General features: G+C 37.0%; 1 protein-coding gene across 6 annotated transcripts in view; it reads left to right on the top strand.

Annotated features, from left to right (window-relative positions):
• LOC129275161 (pre-mRNA-processing factor 40 homolog B-like) overlaps nucleotides 1–15,748 on the top strand; it is a 32,635-nt gene extending 16,887 nt beyond the window's left edge. For all 6 annotated transcript variants that reach the window (XM_064108373.1, XM_064108372.1, XM_064108378.1 and 3 more), the window contains 19 exons: nucleotides 76–186; nucleotides 1,268–1,388; nucleotides 1,679–1,706; nucleotides 2,175–2,516; nucleotides 2,847–2,946; nucleotides 3,669–3,733; nucleotides 4,602–4,674; nucleotides 5,351–5,442; nucleotides 5,740–5,999; nucleotides 7,185–7,318; nucleotides 7,748–7,954; nucleotides 9,435–9,551; nucleotides 10,166–10,303; nucleotides 11,233–11,328; nucleotides 11,783–11,875; nucleotides 12,633–12,840; nucleotides 13,162–13,226; nucleotides 13,588–13,701; nucleotides 15,043–15,748. In XM_064108373.1, the coding sequence (XP_063964443.1) occupies nucleotides 76–186; nucleotides 1,268–1,388; nucleotides 1,679–1,706; nucleotides 2,175–2,516; nucleotides 2,847–2,946; nucleotides 3,669–3,733; nucleotides 4,602–4,674; nucleotides 5,351–5,442; nucleotides 5,740–5,999; nucleotides 7,185–7,318; nucleotides 7,748–7,954; nucleotides 9,435–9,551; nucleotides 10,166–10,303; nucleotides 11,233–11,328; nucleotides 11,783–11,875; nucleotides 12,633–12,840; nucleotides 13,162–13,226; nucleotides 13,588–13,701; nucleotides 15,043–15,135 (2,457 nt within the window). In that variant the 3' untranslated portion in view covers nucleotides 15,136–15,748. The remainder of the gene's footprint in view (nucleotides 1–75; nucleotides 187–1,267; nucleotides 1,389–1,678; nucleotides 1,707–2,174; nucleotides 2,517–2,846; nucleotides 2,947–3,668; nucleotides 3,734–4,601; nucleotides 4,675–5,350; nucleotides 5,443–5,739; nucleotides 6,000–7,184; nucleotides 7,319–7,747; nucleotides 7,955–9,434; nucleotides 9,552–10,165; nucleotides 10,304–11,232; nucleotides 11,329–11,782; nucleotides 11,876–12,632; nucleotides 12,841–13,161; nucleotides 13,227–13,587; nucleotides 13,702–15,042) is intronic.
• The last annotated feature ends 2,971 nt before the right edge of the window (nucleotides 15,749–18,719 follow it).

Genomic DNA, 18,719 nt, shown 5'->3' with positions numbered 1-18,719 from the left:
GTAAGAAAATTTTGAATCAAGAGATTAAACTGCTCATTTCTGTTCATTTCATCTCTTTATATTTACCAATACCAGAAGAGCCAGTGGACAGAGCACAAAGCACCAGACGGAAGGACGTACTACTATAACAATAATACCAAGCAATCCAAGTGGGAAAAACCTGATGACCTCAAGACAAGGGCCGAAGTAAGTAGAAGCACACTGCTACTGTTAAGGTAACCAAGTTACCAAGGTAACAAATGATTTATTGTAGATATTTATGATTAGATTCCTCACATAGTGTGACCTCACCTACATAGCCATATCACTTCTGGAATTGATATTGCCAGAAGTAATTGGAAGCAGGGTGAGGGATGAGGCCAGTTAAAAGAAGAACTTAGATGAAGGATGGCCTGATGTATGTGGGCGCGTTATGGTCTAGTGTTCTGACTCGCCTTTCAAACAGAGGGTCGTAGATTCAAATCCTAGCCATGACATGTTTTCCTCCAGCAAGAAATTTATCCACACTGTGCTGCACTCGACCCAGGTGAGGTGAATGGGTACCCGGCAGGATCAATTCCTTGAATGCACGAGCGCTGAAAGGCAGCTCGAGCTAAAGCCGGGGTAATAAAAATAATAACAATGCGCCTCGGAATACATTGTTTCTAGATAGATGGTGCTATACAAATGCCTATAATAATTATTATTGTTGTTGTGTTGAAATCTAATAAAAGTTATCTTGAACGATTATTAGAAAAACAAGCACATGATGAACATACAGTAGCTATACTGTCAATCAGGCAAGCAGAAAAGATTGATGTACCATGTATAGTATTAAGTAAAAGTTTGTTGCACCCCATACCATCAAATGAAATATGATTTAAAATATTCTCATGAATTCATGAAAATCAATGGATTAGGATTCTTTGCATTTGAATAGTTACAACTATTTTGATACATTGCATATTATCTGGGGTGAAAGTACATTGAAAATTAAAATTATTGTTTGACATAGAAATCTGAAATAGATAACCCAGAAAATTAATTTTGCCCAATTGATTGTGGGCCCAGCAGCCACTGTGCGCGCCCGATTGATGCTGCTCTATCCCTCAAATCATTGAACACCAAACATGGTTGCAGCTACTCCCCATCTTTTAACTTCTTTTTGGTCTGACAAGGTCATGGCTTGAACTCCAAACGTCCAGTTATTGAGAAGGATGCTCTACAAACTGAGCTAACACACTGGCTATTTAACTAATTGTTCTTATATTTGTTTTATTACCCATAGATCCTTTTGTCTGAATGTCCTTGGAAGGAATTTAAATCGGATTCCGGGAAGTTATACTTCCATAACAGTCAAACCAAGGAGTCTAAGTGGACTATACCCAAAGATTTGGAAGATTTGAAAGGTGATTATTCCTACTCGCATCTAAGCATGACAAAGACGAGGATGGCAATGATGATGATGATGGAGGTGATGATGGTGACGGATGATGGTGATGAGGATGATGGTGATGATGATGATGATGATGATGATGATGATGATGGTGATGAGGATGATGGTGATGATGATGATGATGATGATGGTGACGGATGATGATGATGATGACGATGATGATGATGCATTTCTCCTACAATGTTATCAACACAATTCTATTATAAATAATTCTTATACCTGTCTATATTAATTTCTTTCCAGCTCGGATTGAAGCAGAGGGTCTAGACAAGTGAGTATTCTCTTTGTTAATGTGTAATGCTTGTTTATTATTGTGTTTAAATTAAAAGGAGAACATGCAATGAAATTACAATATACACATTTTATAAAGTAGTCAGTATACTTATTCTGCATGGCTACAGGTCCATTGTTAAACAGTTAGTGCATGCGATAGCCTCACAAATTTATATCGGATTTAAAGGAAAGTCTGGTTTACATGTATTTCAATAATCATATCTGATTGATTCCAGTCTGTAAAAATCCAAAACATTCAAATGCTTGATATCAAACAGAAAAGATATTTATGCCTCCGCCCACCAGAGGCATTATGTTTTGCATCGTTCATCTGTCTATCCCATTTTCATTCTTGCAATGACTAAAGAAAGTCAAAGTGGCAATGATCTGATTAGGTTTGAGGTCAAAGATGTTATTACAAAACCAGAACATATTTCATTCCTTTTTTTTTGTTTAACATCTCCAGGGTGATCCCGAACTCTCCTGATGGCTCCGATACCACATCATCAGACAAACCCCAAAATGAAGAAGCAGCTGCAAAGCAAGAGGCGCGGGAAACGCCCCCTTCCCAGCCCGAGACCACCCAGCCAGCTACAACTGTACCAGCTGCCACTACAGCAGGGACAGGGGCTGCTTTGGACCCTGCTGCTGCTGCTGTAATGAACCCAGCAATGGCAGCAGCAGCCATGATGGGGATTCCCCTCCCGGGGGTACCCATGCCCAGTGTTCCGCCGGGTATCCTACCATTCATGGCGGCACAGGGAATGGTGCCCGGTGCCACTCCAAAGACGGATGAGGACGCTGGAAGGTTGGTAGAACAGATTTCTAGTGATTACCGGGGATGTCGTTGATGGAGGCCTTGAGGCCTCATTTTGTTGGTCTTGATCTTAGGCCGAGTCATGTGTACCAAGTCTATGGGAGAAAGTTTTCTCCAACGATTTCATTACTCAGATGTTCCTGCCTCGTTTCAACTTTTCAGCTCGTCTTATTTTGGGTCACTGACAACCCTGATTTCCAATTGTTTTTGTATTTTTTGTTATGATTAAACAAAATGAAATTAGCTTCATGAATCCCATTCATTTCGATGATTATTATAATTGTCATTAGTATTTTATTTCTAATTTTGAATTCCAAACAGTGCATCAGAGTCTCAACCAGACACACCAGAACTAAAAGAAGTAGTTTACAACACAAAGGAAGAAGCAAAGGATGCTTTTAAACAGCTTCTCAGGGAAAGGGTAAGTAACAACTCAAAAGCGTTCAGCTTTACTTTAAAGGGATTGAATTGAGGTTTGCATAAATCTTGGCTTTAGGGCCCTGCATGTCAGACCCAAAATTGCTCATAAACGTGATTTCATGTACAAATCCAATGCAAATTGTGTATTTGGCCAAAATTCATAAATGTATCATTATCTCTACTTCTAATGATTAAACTTTATTAATTTTGCCTTGTTTATGATCAGAATTAAGTCTGGAACGATTTCCATCAAAAAAACAATAAAAAACAAAAAGTAAAAAAACAAGGAAATACAAAAGAAATTTTAAAAACAATAAAATACATAAGAAATCGGTCTTGGTATCAGAATTTTTTTCATTCACAATTGTTAGGAATGCTATAAAGAATATTTTCACCAAAAAAATAGCATTCTAGGAGCTTTATTTAGTGAATCAGAGCAAAAAGTATGATTTCATGAATAAATTAGCATAATTAATTCATATAAAATAAAAATATATGAATTCAGTGAAATTTACAAATGCAACTGCGTAGATTATGTCATTCTCTACCATCATGCAAATTTTCGTTGTGATCGCGCAATCCACGGCTGAGATCTTAAGGGGGGGCCATAATGGCCCGCCCCCCCGGGAATGACAAGAATCAAAATACCCCGGGAGATTTAGGGTTAAAGGTATCTTTTGTATTTTTTAATCAAATAATATCTAATATTGTTATTGTTTACAGAGCGTTCCATCGACAGCAAACTGGGACCAGGCCATGAGACTGATAGTAAATGATCCTCGATACAAGTAAGTCATTCATGGGGTAGGGTTTTTCTCAAAGTAAGGTTGATTGAAATTGTACTTAACCATTGCAAGCAATTCATGTCACTGATTTTTTGTACCGTCGCACTCCCATTAGGAAAGAATGCTCACACATTTACAGATTTTCTCCTTTTTTTAATTTTTTTTTTAAATTGTACTTTATTGATGAAGTTTCATTTCTTGAACATTAAATTCAATATTGCCATTTTTTCACAAAAAATGTATGTCAATCCTACCCCCAGGATTCAAATTATTTATTTATTCATTCATTACACACTTTAGTTTGTGTATTAGAGGATCTTTATACATCACCTGCCAATGGAATGGAGTAAAAGGTCTTCAAATATCATTCAAGTATCAATTTGATTTTTAAAAGTCTGGCAAAAACTTTGATAATGTGTCAATAATAATAGATTATAATCGAGTATCGTTTAACATGCCGTCTTACAGAAGTGTAGTAGCTGTAGAATAATTTTCATTTTTTATTCTCTGTGAAAATTTCAAATATTCAGCCCCACAATAATAAACATGAAAGATTTTTGGAATGTCATATATCACAAGAACACGGTAACGTTCATTTAGACTTGTTATAATAAAAAATGCACAGTTTCTATAACAAATGTTCTACCAGCCAATCAGATTGAGGGATTTCAGAAGCTTTTATGTTCGCGCAAAGTTGTTATAAAATGTTTTATGAAACAGGGCCTCAGATCACCAGTCATAGTTTAAGTCATGCATAACTTACAAACTGCTTAATGCAACATCACCTTGGTATCAACAGCTTTAAGACCTCTCCGAGGGACATGATAGAGATGTTTATTTATCTTGTGCCTCTGTATTTTTGTCATTTCAGAGCTCTTACCAAATTGAGTGAGAAGAAACAAGTTTTCAACAATTGGAAAGTACAAAGAGGCAAGGAAGAAAAGGTTAGATTGATCAATAAATTACTGTATATCAATTATCATCATGCAGTATTAGGATTTTTTTTTTTATGCTTTTTCCATTTTACATCAGATCAGTCATTATACAGTGGTGCTCAAAAGTTAGTGAATCAGAAAATGAACATTAGATTTTAAATGTTCAAGTTCTGCCATATGTGAATGTGAAGTCAGGTGATGAAATATTACATTCAGTAAAGTTTGTTTCTCAGGGCTCGCCGAACATTGTAGTGTTGTCTACATTCAATACTCAGTATGAAGGAGTGCATTTTGTGGTGGGGTTCATTAACTTTTGAGCACAGCTGTATATGTATCGCAATACTCTTTGCAAATGAACCCGTTCAGCTTGCGCTACTGTTGAAGTATTTGAGTAGATCATTATATTTTGATATTATGAATATGTAAAAATACAATGTATACACCTTAGTGAATTGAACTTATATGAGAGATTAATAAAAGCTACAATACACTGACAGATATATTTGATCATGAGCATTGTTAATTGAAGTGTGATGCTGATGATGAAGACAGATGATGTCGACGATGACAGTGATGATGATGGAGGTGTTGCTGATAATTGTATTGATTACGATGATGAGGAGGAGGAGGATGGTGACAACGATGATGAGAGTGATGATGAACATTATTATCTTTGTGATTTCAGGAGGAACAGCGATTGAAAGCCAAGAAGGCAAAGGAAGAACTTCAAGAGTATCTCCAACAACATCCTAAAATGACTTCTACTACTAGATACAGGTACAAGATTTAGTAGTAGTATCTATTTATCTATCCCCCTATTGAATGGACTGGTAATTGAACTATTCTGCATTAAATTTACTTACATCTAAATGCATTTAATTGATTTGATTGAATTAAAAGACTTATAAAATTTCATATTTAAAGTTTAAACAAAGAAGTAGAACAGCTTCTATGTATTTCTGCGATTTAGAGAACAAATTCCCATCAGTTCCCCATTTACTTCATCTTGGTTTAAATGCTGAAAGTATATGTCTTCATAATTCACAATTTAAACCATACTTCTATCTACCACAGGAAAGCAGACGCCATGTTCGAGGATGAGGAAATCTGGAGAGTGGTACCCGATCGCGATCGAAAGGACCTCTACGATGATGTCATCTTCTTCTTAAGCAAGAAGGAGAAGGAAGAGGCGAAGGTGTTGCGCAAGAGAAACATTGAGGCGATGAACAACATTCTTGATAGTATGCCGAACGTGACGTTCCGTACGACGTGGTCCGAGTGCCAGCGCTATCTGGCTGAGAATCCATCGTTTGCTGAAGATGATGAGCTTATGAGTGAGTTACATGATATAAGTGTTGTAAAAATAAAGGGACGATTTATATTTACAATCAATTGTAACTTTTTTTTACATCTATTGCCTTAGACGAGTTAAGCTTAATACTGTACAAGCTGTTATTTTCGCGTATTGAATTTTTCGCGAAGCGCGGGGGTTCGCGATTGGAAGATGTACAAAACACTCCCACAGCATTTCAAGGAAGCAAAACTAGTGTAAATCATGTGCAAATCTACACTCATCAAATATGTCCCTGTAAAAACAGTTACAAACTGTGTAAAAAAGTGGCTTGAATTTTACTTTTTTTACCTTTAGATATGAAAATTCATCATGCCTCAGTTTGATCTGTAATCCACAGGGTTAAGCAATCTTTGGAATTTGTGTTTTGTTCGATTCATTTTTCAAAAAGTTGGTAAAAGTACAAAAATGTTGAATTTTGTGAACAGAATCTTCACCTCTAAAAGCTCTGGTCATGTGACTTATACATATTGATGAGTATGCAAATAGCTGCCAATACGTGTGTATAGAGTCAATCAGATGACATAAAATCAAATTATTTCATGGAAAATACATTTTAATATTACAGTGAGTGAATAAATATTGATAAAATAATGTTAGAAAATAGTTTAGGCTTTGATTTTGTTTGAGAAATTAAAAAAAGTGAAATTCTAGCTAACTTTTTGAATCACTAACTGCACTTTTTAAGCCTTATTTTTTGTACAAATAGAGGTGCATATCTCCAATTTTGCACTTCACAGGATATTTTCAATAGCAAAATTATGCTGTTGGGGACATTGGCACTGACTAAGAAATGTGTCAATAATTTCGCGTGTTGTTAAATTCGCGGCCTATCGGCAATTCGCGAAAATAACAGCTTATACAGCAGTACAATTGAATGTATCTTTTATGATACAGGGTCATGGGCCCTTGTACGAAAATGTTTTTGATCAATTAAAAATTTCAAACAATGGTTGTTAATTGGTTTGCAGTGAATGTATTGCATTATATGCTCAAGCAACAGTGAGATTAATGGCTAATTCCAGTTTAGAGCAATAGCCTTTGTGAAACAGGGCCCTATGTGCTTTACTGGAATTCAGTCTGATTTCACTCTGGGTTTACTCATGCTTGACTCAATATCATGACCATTATGTATTATTATCATATTAATCTTGTGTGTTATCTAAAGGCATGGACAAAGAGGATGCATTGATCTGTTTTGAGGAACACATTCGTCAGATGGAGAAGGAGGAAGAAGAAGAGTTAGAGAGAGCTAAGATGCTGAAGAAGAGACACTTCCGAAAGTGCAGAGAAGCATTTCTGGTAAGACCATGAAATAACAGGCATTTATAAAGTGCCCTCTATTAAGGAATAATTTTTTCCGAGACGTGCTATCATTACCCCAGCCCTAGCTCGAGATAGCCGTTTCCACTGCTCAGTGCGTTGAAGGAATTAATCCTTCCAGGTACCTGTTCACCTCACCTGGGTTGAGTGCAGCTCAATGTGAGTAAATTTCTTGCTGAAGGAAAACATGCCATGGTCTGGATTTGAACACACGACCCTCTGATAGAAACAACTAAGCTATGAAATTTCTGATTTGAATTGGAAGATTAGGCCCTTCCCCTGATATAGATGATATGACATGAACGAGATGACTGAGAACAACTCAATTTCATGGTTATGCAAGTATACAAGAAAGCTCTTATTAGAAAATCAAGCAACTCGCCATTATTCTTACTTCTCAATATTCAGGTTCTTCTTGATGAATTGCACGATAGAGGTCAGCTTCACTCCATGGCTCTGTGGATGGATCTATATCCAATCGTCAGTGCTGATCCTCGCTTCAATAGCATGCTGGGTAAACCAGGGTCAACGCCCCTTGACCTCTTTAAGTTCTACGTTGATGACCTCAAGGCCCGTTTCCATGATGAGAAGAAAATCGTCAAGGACATTCTCAAGGTCAGAACTCTTAATGATCTTCAGTTTTCATTGGACATGAGTAGATTATTCTTTGCTGACCTAAATGTGAAAAGACCTTTACTGGCCACACAGACATGTTGTTAGCACTTACAGATCATTAACAAAGGACCCAGTCATATCTTTCAGATTGTGATGTCAAATGTTGATCTAAGATGTAAATAACAGGTTGTTGTGACAACATGCAATGCTGCAACATTACTTTTGTAACAGAACCTCTGTTAGCGCAAAAAATGTGTCTATGCTACCGTTACTGGAAAATAACTGAGTTACATTAAAGGCAGATTATTGTGTTTTAATTGGGAATATGGCACAATTAAGGTATAATCACACCAAGTATAACAAGATATAACAACAGATATTATGCAATGTCACTCGAATTTGCCTTATAGCAAAGTAATATCTCACTTTCCCTACCTTGTGAGTTTTTAGCATAATTATAGCTTAATTTTAGCTTATATGTAAAAAGGAGTATGGGAACTTTTTTCAATTTTAGTTTTTTTTTTAACATTTTTAGTTTTATTGTCTCGCCCACCAGAGGTGAAGGGGAGACTTAGGGATCCAAATGTCGTCCGTCCGTCCGTCACAAAACTAATAACACATAACTCCACAACCGTAAGTCGCTTTTCAACCAAACTTGGATGGTAGATGGACTTGGGGGACCTGCATGTTATGCTGCAGTCGGAGGTTACATGGTAAGGTCAAAGGTCATTTTCAGGTCAACGTTAAAGTTTACATGCAGGTCAACGTTAAAGTTTACATGCAAGACTCTCTTATGACACCTAACTCCGCAACCGTGAGTCACTTTTTAACCAAACTTAGATGGTAGATGGACTTGGGGGACCTGCATTTTAGGCTGCAGTCGGAGGTCACATGGTAAGGTCAAAGGTCATTTTCAGGTCAACGTTAAAGTTTACATGCAAGACTCTCTTATGACACCTAACTCCGCAACCGTAAGTCACTTTTCAACCAAACTTGGATGATAGATGGACTTGGAGGACCAGCATGTTATGCTGCAGTGGAAGGTCACATGGTAAGGTCAAAGGCCATTTTCAGGTCAACGTTAAAGTTTACATGCAAGACTCTCTTATGACACCTAACTCCGCAACCGTCACTTTTCAACCAAACTTGGAAGGTAGATGGACTTGGAGGACCTGCATGTTATGCTGCAGTCGGAGGTCACATGGTAAGGTCAAAGGTCATTTTCAGGTCAACATTAAAGTTTACATGCAAGGCTCTTATGACAAGTGTTATTCCATCCCAGTCATTTCACAATGAAGTTTCAATACAATTCTGTTGCGTGCCCTCGCAAATCACGATATTTCTGGTTATTTTCATAAGTGGGCGAGACACAAAATCGCTTTTGCCTTGTTTGTGATCACAAACACCCGTGTGAATGCACTGTAGGAACTGTGTAATATGTAATGTAACATTCTCGTTACATTTTCCTCTTCTGTTATAGGATAGGAACTTGACAGTGGAACTCACAACAAGTTTTGATGACTTTGCCAGCACTATCAGCACAGACAAGAGGGCATCCACCTTAGATGCAGGAAACATCAAGATGGCGTTCAATAGTGTAAGTTTTGATAAGATTGCTGTTAATTTGCTTGGGTATTTTTAAAGATACCTGTATTATCAGAGATTAGAGGAATGTGGTGCTAGTGGAATGTTGACTAATTGATATATTTTTTATCATGAAAGTTATTCAGTCCCATGCTGAACAGACAGAAGTTTTATTGTATATCACATAATTTAATTATCATTGTCATCATAACTGACTGTAAAAATCATAATCGTTATCATCACGATTGTCATTATCATCATTGTTTGATCATGTAAGTGGATCCAGCCATTGACAATGTATTCATTATGGTGTGTGGTAAATAATATTTTTATTGTCATCATAATGTAAGTAGAATAATAGTCATCATAGACACCATCACCACCTTCGCTACCACCACTGCTAATATTATCATCATCGTCACCACTACCACCATCAATATCATCATCATCATTATTATCATCGTCACCATCATCATCATCACAACCACCATTACTACCACATCACCAACATCATCACCATTATTATCATCCTCATCATTATCACCACCACCATCATCCTCATCATCATTATCACCACCACCTGCCACCACCTTGACTAACATTGTAGATTGATTCTCTGTGATTTAGTTGATCGAGAAGGCGGAAGCAAGGGAGAAGGAGAGACAGAAAGAAGAAGCCAGGAAACAGAGGAGGAAAGAGAGTGCGTTCAAGACGATGCTCAAACAGTCTGCTCCACCCCTAGATGTCAACTCAAACTGGGATGATGTAAGTTCTTATCTTTCTTAAATGAGAATAAAAACCTTTGTTCTTGTGTGAATACAAAAATAATCAGAGAATAAGATTAATGAAATTTTGATTGAACTTGGATAAACAATAAGAAAGTTATGAGCATTTTAATGTCAAGAACCTGAATGATATGGCTATCCTCCGATTGGCAATGAGAACAAGATATATGAGGTCACGGGTGTTTCGGTTTTTTTAAGTGGTCGTTCATACATGGACTTAAAAATCTCACCAGCAAAGCCAAATTTTGTATCACAACATCAGTAGGATATGACACAAATAAAAATAATTGCTACAGGGGCAGGTGGTGTTTTTTGCTTGCCAGCATTAAATTATGTGAGATAGCTTACATATTGCTTTTTCAGCTATTGCTTTTTCAGCTAGAATGTTGCTGTTAAATCCTAAACACAAACACAGGTAATATGTAAAGTACAAGCATTTAGTCTTGTGTGCGAGTATCATGTAGTTGTCCACTTGTGTGTAGAACCAATGGTTTTTTTTATGCAAATGTGCAATCTGTATGCACATTCTATGCAGTGAGCTACCTTTAGAAAATACAGCAATGTTGCATAGACTGTGACGGTTGGCAGTGGTGTACAGATGGGGAGATGTTAGGGGGTGTTTGCTCCCAAAAATATTTCACAACCAAGAGACCCAACAAAAATTGGAAAGAAAAGGAAAGAGAGAAGGATGTCACATTTTTGGTCGCTTGCTCGCAACTTTTTATGAATTTTGCCCAATATGCCATATCTGGCTCCCTCAAAATTTTTGGCTCATTTACGCCACTGACGGTTGGTGTGTGATCACTTGAATTATTTTCTTTACAAACGGATCACTAGATAATGCGAATTGAATCTCAAATGATGTTGTGCATGTCATTTGAAATCATTAAACTTTATTTGAATTTTCAGGTACGAGATCGCTTTGTCAACGACCATGCATTCGATGGAATCACCGTTGAATCAGAAAGGATCCGTCTGTTCAAGGAATTCATCACTTCACTCGAAGTAAGCATTTCATTCACTTATTTGTTTTTCCACCAATGTTTTTTTATCAAGGCCATATTGACCTTGTCAGTGATTGAGAGACAGCTTTCCTTCGTGGCTTTGTTCCCATGAAAAAGTAAAATACACCCATATCATATACCATCTACAATTATCCTCTAAAATTGAGATTTGTCATAAATTGTCACAAAATGATATTAGGCAGGGGTATGTATCAATCAAACTGCCACCCAGAACAATTTCTTATATTAATCAGGGAATAATGTTCCTGGTATCGCAATGGCGACTGACTGGAATACTCCCTAGGGAGTGGAGAATGTGAATACATTGTGTGTGGGAATGATTGATTGATTGATTGAATCCGATGAACGGGGTAATAATATATCTGTAAAGCGCTTAGACATGTTTCGATGTATTAAGCCCTATATAAAAGCGAAATATTCTTTGTCTCTTTCAGGCTGCTTGTGCCCATCACCATGGGAAGTCTTCATCTCGGAAGCATTCTAAGAAATCAAAGAAACATCGCAGCAGACGATCTCCATCCAAATCGGTGAGTCTTGCTTTCAGATTTAGAAATGTTGAGAAATAGACAGAGAAAGAAAGACAGGTGATTCCTCAGTGTAACGTCATTCAAGGAATTTTTTCTCATAATAAGTTTTCTTACAATAACTGAGGTACCATTCCCGCAATTTCGTGAAGTATCAACATCCGAACCCCTATTTCTGATGAGGGATTTTTTAACAGTGTATTTTACTTTTTTTACATCCATAACAGAGCTTCCAAGTAGTACTGAAAAGGGAGAAGAATACTGGTGCTTTCATGCAAAATACTGATTTCTAAAGTTTCAGTTTTATGTGTTGTCCTGTGGTATTTCTTTGCAAATACTGATTTTCAGCTTTTATTATACTGAAATGTTTTTGTTCAGGTTTGCAGCTCTTAGCTATTGGTTTTTATGAAAAATTACTAACGAAATGCTTTAGAGGCACAGAATTCAATTATTGTACCAATCCATGGTTTGAAAATGAATTGATGATGATGATGATGAACAGCATTTGTATAGCGCCATTTATCTGTAAAAAACATTCAAAGACGCCGGCTCCCAATATGTCTCACATTATTCACAAAGTTGCTGGAAAAGATAGGTCTTCAGTTGGGATGTGAAGGTCTAAATGGTGTTACAATTACAAAGTTGGATTGGTTGCATAACCAACTGTACTTTCACAAAATTTCTATTACATATGCCTGCATGATTTTTGTTTGCTGCAATCAAGTTTGTATCATTTATCATTTCTTTCTTCCTTTGACAGTCCGATTCTGATGATGAACAGGATGAAAGAGAGAGGGAAAGGGAGAGAGAGCGTGAAAGAGAAAGGGAGAGGGAACGAGAACGTGAGAGAGAGAGGGAAAGAGAGAGAGAAAGGGAGAGAGAAAGAGAAAGAGAGAGAGACAGTCACAAACGCTCTAAGAAGAAGAAACGTTCAAAGACACCATCGGATTCATCTGGTCATGAATCAGGTAGGACATAAGGTTTATTGCGAATATGAATATAATTTTGTTTTTACCTCAAACTAAAATAATTTTACATGTACGATTGATTGCAACTTTACAGGTTTAATTGAATTCACAATTCTTTCAACTGAAATGTATTTTTAATTAAAGGAAGGGTGGGCATTTTCACAAGCAGATCTTTTGTCTCGCCTGCATAGCAGAGCGAAACTATAGGCGTCGCATTTCTGATAACGCCAGTGGACCCACAACATCCATGTTCATTCATGTAAATGATATACATAAGTTTCAAGGAATAAACTCTTATTTTGTTTTCTTTTCATCCATTAGATCATAGTAAGAGCAAGACTTCCAAGAGGCACAAGAAGAAAACCAAGAAGAAGCGCAGGAGAACGGTGAGCATTGAGTTGAAAGAAGACAAAATTGTGTTTGGCAATTGTTTAAATGTTTGGGTGGTTATGATGGTGATGAGGATGATGATGACTGTGATGATGGTGATGATAGTGATGATGATGATGGTGATGATAGTGATGATGATGATGATGGTGGTGGTAGTGGTGTTGGTGATGATGATGATGATGATGGTGATGATGGTGGTGGTCCTGGTGGTGATTATGATGAATGCAATGATGATGATGTAAATGAGGAGGATGGCAAAGATGATTTTAAAACACTATCATAAGAGGTTTATTGTGATGATGATGACCATGATAATGATTTTAATTGCTTGAATCTCTCATTTTATTGTTACTGTAGCCTGCATCTGATTCCGGTACGGACGAGAAGGAAAGCGGTGAGATATCCGTTCCTCATAAGCCAAGCAAGTCGGCAACACCATCCATGTCTACAGAAACGCCCAAAAAAGAAAAGGTAGGGGGGAAACATCTTAATCTCTGTACCTCTTCCATCTCTCTTATTCTATCATTATCTCACTGTTTATTTTTATCTTTCTGTTGCATAGTCCCTAGTCCTGACTTGAAGTTGGTGCTCTCTTTCCGAAAGCTAATATAGAGGGCCTGATTCAAGATAAGGTGATTGGGAATCAGGCCCTCTATGTTAGCTTTGGGAAAGAGTGCCTTCATACCTCAATGTCCAACATGGATTTCATGTCCCCCCCCCCCCCATTTTTTTTTTTTTTTTTTTTTTTTTTTTTTGGGGGGGGTGGGGGGTATATCCACGCTATCATATTCCTCTGGCTTTCTTCCTGTTCTCCCCCCCCCCCCCTGCTCCTCTTAACCCTAACTAGGCCGGGCTTTTTTGGCTGTTCTGTGGCCGGGGGGGTTGATTCAACCCCCCCCTGAGATCTCGGCCGCTGATCGCGCGAGCGCCGCAAAAAATTGCACGCTGGTAGTGTGCGATGTAATCTACAAGGCTGTATGGTAAAATTTTCCAAAATAATGAGATTTTATTTTATATGAATTAATTATGCTAATCTATGCATAAATCATACTTTTTGCTCTAATTCACTAAATAAAGCTCCTAGAATGCTAATTTTTGGTAAAAATATTCTTTGTAGCATTCTTAACAATGGCAATTGAAAAAAACTTCGGTTTGGAAATCAATTTTTTATGTATTTTATTGTTTTATGAATTTCTTATGTATTTCTTTGTTTTTTAACCTTTTGTTTTTCTTTGTTTTTTTCACCAGATTTATTGCACAACCTTTTTGAAGCATAATTATGCTAAAATCAATTGCTTTCAGCTGTTTAAAGTAGAAATAATCATATCTTTATGAATAAGATGAGAAAACTCAATTTGCATTGACTTTGTACACAAAATCACGTTTTGGAACAATTTTTGGTCTGACATGCACTTACAAAATGTTGCGTAATTTCGGAACCGCGTACCCGGGCGTCGTAAATTTGGTCTCAAAAGATGCGCGAGACTTAAAAGTATAAACTCTGCGAGTGGCGCGGTCAAAAAATTTCGCGCGGCGGAATGATCGCAGAAAATGTTGAGGGGGGGTTGATTTAACCCCCCCGGCCATTTTAGGGTTAAGCCTCTTATATTCCAGTCCTATACGTTTTAACCAATATTGTGAGCCATTGTGTAATCCATGAATAAACGTTAAATATTATGTGCTTAATCAATTCAAAATTGTAATTCTTCACGTTTTCTTCTTTCTCCCTTTCTCCTTATTTTTCTGTGACGAAATCTGTGTATAACCTCCCCCCCCCCCCCCCTCTTTCTATCTTTCTCTTGTAATATGCAGACTGGCTGGGACACCTCCGACAGTGAATTAAGCGAGGGAGAGTTGGAAAGGCGGAGAAGAGCATTACTGGAACAGCTGGCTGAGAATCATTGATCATGCAACGTCTATTCAATCTTAATTCCTTTTTTCGGGGGGGGGGGAAGAAGTTGTGAAGATTCAGGAGAGCTAATTAGACATGCTCAAAACTTGATTTTAAGATTTTGGTTTCTTAATATTTTTTGTATAGCAAGGATCATGCTTTTGTTGAGGTTCAAGAGGAGACAGATGGTCAATCATTCACTCTATTTTTTTTTCATTCTAAAAAACATTCCAACAAATGGATCTATTCACATACTTGAATATACCAATTTTCATTTTAACTCTATTCTCGTGCAGGCTATCTGAAATTATAAGACTGAATACCATGATCAACATTATTAGAGTGCTAATAATAGCGACAATGTCACTGATAACTTAATAAACCATGTATCATTACCTTACTTCGCTGATTCTGGCTTCGTCAAACAATGTGTGCACTTTCTCCACTCGTGGAGGAGCATTCCAGCAAGACTTATGAATCTCAAAATCCTGCTGCATATGGCCTAATGAATACTATGCTTGTCCTTGTGTAAATTTTGATCTTTTCTGTTTCTAAATTGTTCATTTCATGTGGAGGAGAAAATGAAATGATTATGAATTTTGTAAATAAATTTGTATTACAGCCAAATACCTGTATATTTTGTTTGGTTTGTCGTGTTACCAGAGTCTTCTATTGGAGAGTTTAGCATGTAATAGAATTGTTTTGTCCAGAATGTGCAGGAGCCCATTGCAGGAAGGAAACGCTTGTCCCAAATACACTCTTAATCGGGTGAAGATGAAGATATGCTCTGTCTGGCCCTCTTATAAAACAATTATATGCCATGATATAACTCTTCTTATCTGAGTTGACTTTGCCTGCACACACCTGGCACATCAAACATTACAAAAAATAATGGTGAAAATTATGAACACTAATAAACACTGTAGAAGAAATGACACTGTTAACTCATTCATAGGGGGGTAATGAGAGAGAAATTTCAGTTTTAAATCATTTGATAAGAATGGGGAGAGAAGAATATTAGAAAAAAGAAAGTGAGCAAATGTTAAAGAAATAAGTTTTAAATTATTTACAAAAGGGGTGGTTTGGGAAATGATTGAATTAAAAGTGGAAAGGAAATAAGAGAGGGACAAATGCCAAATTAGTACAAAATATATCATTTTGCTACTTATTGATTTAAGCTCTCTTGCAATACTCACTTGTAGTTTTTAAAGAGAGTGCACCGTTAAAAAAAAATCAACTGCTCTATTGCCTCAGCTCTTCTGATAAAAATGAAGAGTCACGCACTGTGTGAGTTGTTATCTTGGGTAACTGAAAAGGTTTGTTAACCTTCTTATTTTTTCCCTGTCTGACTGGAATTATTTACCATGCATCTGCATGACAAAAACATGAGTTGTATTAAATCACCAGTAGAACAATTGATGTTTATTTTGTCATGGAATAAAAAAAGAACATGATTGTACTAAAAAACTAGTAGAACAATTGATGTCAAATTTGTCATGGCATATTTATTTACATGAACAAAAAACAGAAGATTTGAGTCAATATGTCAACTCCAGAAGATGAAATATCAATTTATTCAAACATTTCAAAAATAAAATGAAACCTTAAAACCATATTACATAACACTTTTATACACTAAGCATCCTGGACGGAGAAGGTATGTGTGGTATCAGGTGGGTGTGTATGTATGTGTGTTGCTAAAGTGTGGGTGTGAGGTATATGACAATGTGCATTAAAAAATGTGTGTGTGTGTGTGTGAGTTTTATGATGTGTGGCTGAAGAGCTGTAGGCTTCTGTGCGTGTGTGCTTTATTTAAAGTGTGGGTGCAAGATGGTTCACAATATGTAAAAGGATGTGTGTGTTGTGAATGATATTGTTATGATGTGAGTAGCTATATATAATAGGCCTACTGTGTGAGAGTGTGTCTAAGTGTAGGTGTGAGGTATTTACCAATATGTGAAAGGATGTTTTTGTGTTGTGTATGATAGAGTTATATGGTGCGTGGGTGAGTAGCTATGCCTACTTTGTGAGGGTGTGGGTGTGTGTGTTACCAAGTATAGGTGTGAGGACAATGTGCAAATTGATGTGTATCATCATCATCATCATCTAGTACAGGAAGAAGGCGGTGGCCTGTAATTCCCGGTCACTCCATCTATGGTTTTAGTCTGGTGAGTTTATTACTGTACGCATGCTGAGGAGTGGGAGTCATGGTAGATCAAAGCGATGATCCCACCAATGTTTATCTACATGCCTTTTAAATGATTCTGTTGTTGGCAAGACGACTATACTTTCCGGGAGGCTATTCCAATCATCTATCACTCTTCTGCTAAAAGACTTGCTGCGAATGTCCAGTCTACAGTAACAGTGCTCTTTCTGAAGCTTCAGGCAGTGTCCCCTTGTTGATCTGCCTACTGATTTTGTGAATGTATGTAATAGAGATATGGTATGTTGGCGAGTAGCTATGTGCCTACAGAGTAGGAGGGTGTGTGTGTTTTTGTGTGTTGTGGGAAAGAGGAAAAACTAGATGAGAAAGAAAAATGGGCATTTGACAACATATTTTGCACGGTCCTGCTATACTGATAGTTGTTGGATTTTCTTTGTCTGAATAAGTAACGCACGGAAACGTTTCTCAACCTTTTTGTAACCCTTTCTGCCTGAAATTCACTGCATAGACTGGCCCTATCACGGAGTGTCTAAAATTTTGGATTCTAGTGTATACACCTCATGGTGCTTTCACATGGACCCGATGGGGCGGTGCAACCCAAAGTCACCTTCATAGGCTGCAGAGCTAGCCCTTTGAAGTTTATCGCAGACGAAGCAGAAAAGAAAAAAAAATATTACTCAATAAAAATTCTTATCATATATCTTAGAGTTATATATGTATAATGTTATATATATCCGCAATATAGGAGTTAGTTTACCCTCTATTGATTTGTTCTAATCACACTTTTTTATGTATTTTGAATTCATATGTCGTTGGTCGGATTTTTTATCCTGGGCCGTAAATGAAATAACTACTCTGATTGGATCCGGGTTAGTGTTTTGAACAAAATGTGTATTCAGCCATGCTCTTGACTGGTTGCATTTAGGGAATAATTGCAAACAACAATTCAAACACATTTTCGAGATTTTCGTTTTCGAATAAAGATTTTTATCCGGGGATTTCCTCATGTACGATACAAGCAAAACCCTTCGCCATCAGGGCATGTCAGAAAAGAAAAGCATTAATATTGAAGAAAGTTATTGTTATAATGAGAAATGAAGACTATGATTGGCCTTCATTTAGAATACAATTTCGTGAAATAATTACAAATGCATGGGTCGGTAAATTTTAGATTCAGTCATTTATTCGTTTATCTAAACTCAAAAAAAGTTTGGAAATCTGACTTTGATCGATAATCCCTCCTCGGTTTTAGTAGATATCAATGTGTAATTGATATCAATAAATAGATCACTGAATTCTCTTTGAAATGATGCACTCCATGATATGATTATGGTTCACATGGATGTGCAGTGCCCTGAAATGTGGGGCAAGGCAAAATTCAAAAGTTGCAAAATGACACAATATTGAAAGTCACTGTTCTTTTTTCCGTGGTGA

The sequence above is a fragment of the Lytechinus pictus genome, chromosome 13 (assembly GCF_037042905.1).
Source record: "Lytechinus pictus isolate F3 Inbred chromosome 13, Lp3.0, whole genome shotgun sequence".
Lineage (NCBI taxonomy): Eukaryota > Metazoa > Echinodermata > Echinoidea > Temnopleuroida > Toxopneustidae > Lytechinus > Lytechinus pictus.
Note: the sequence above shows the minus strand (reverse complement) of the source record. Positions and strands in the feature narration are given on the sequence as shown.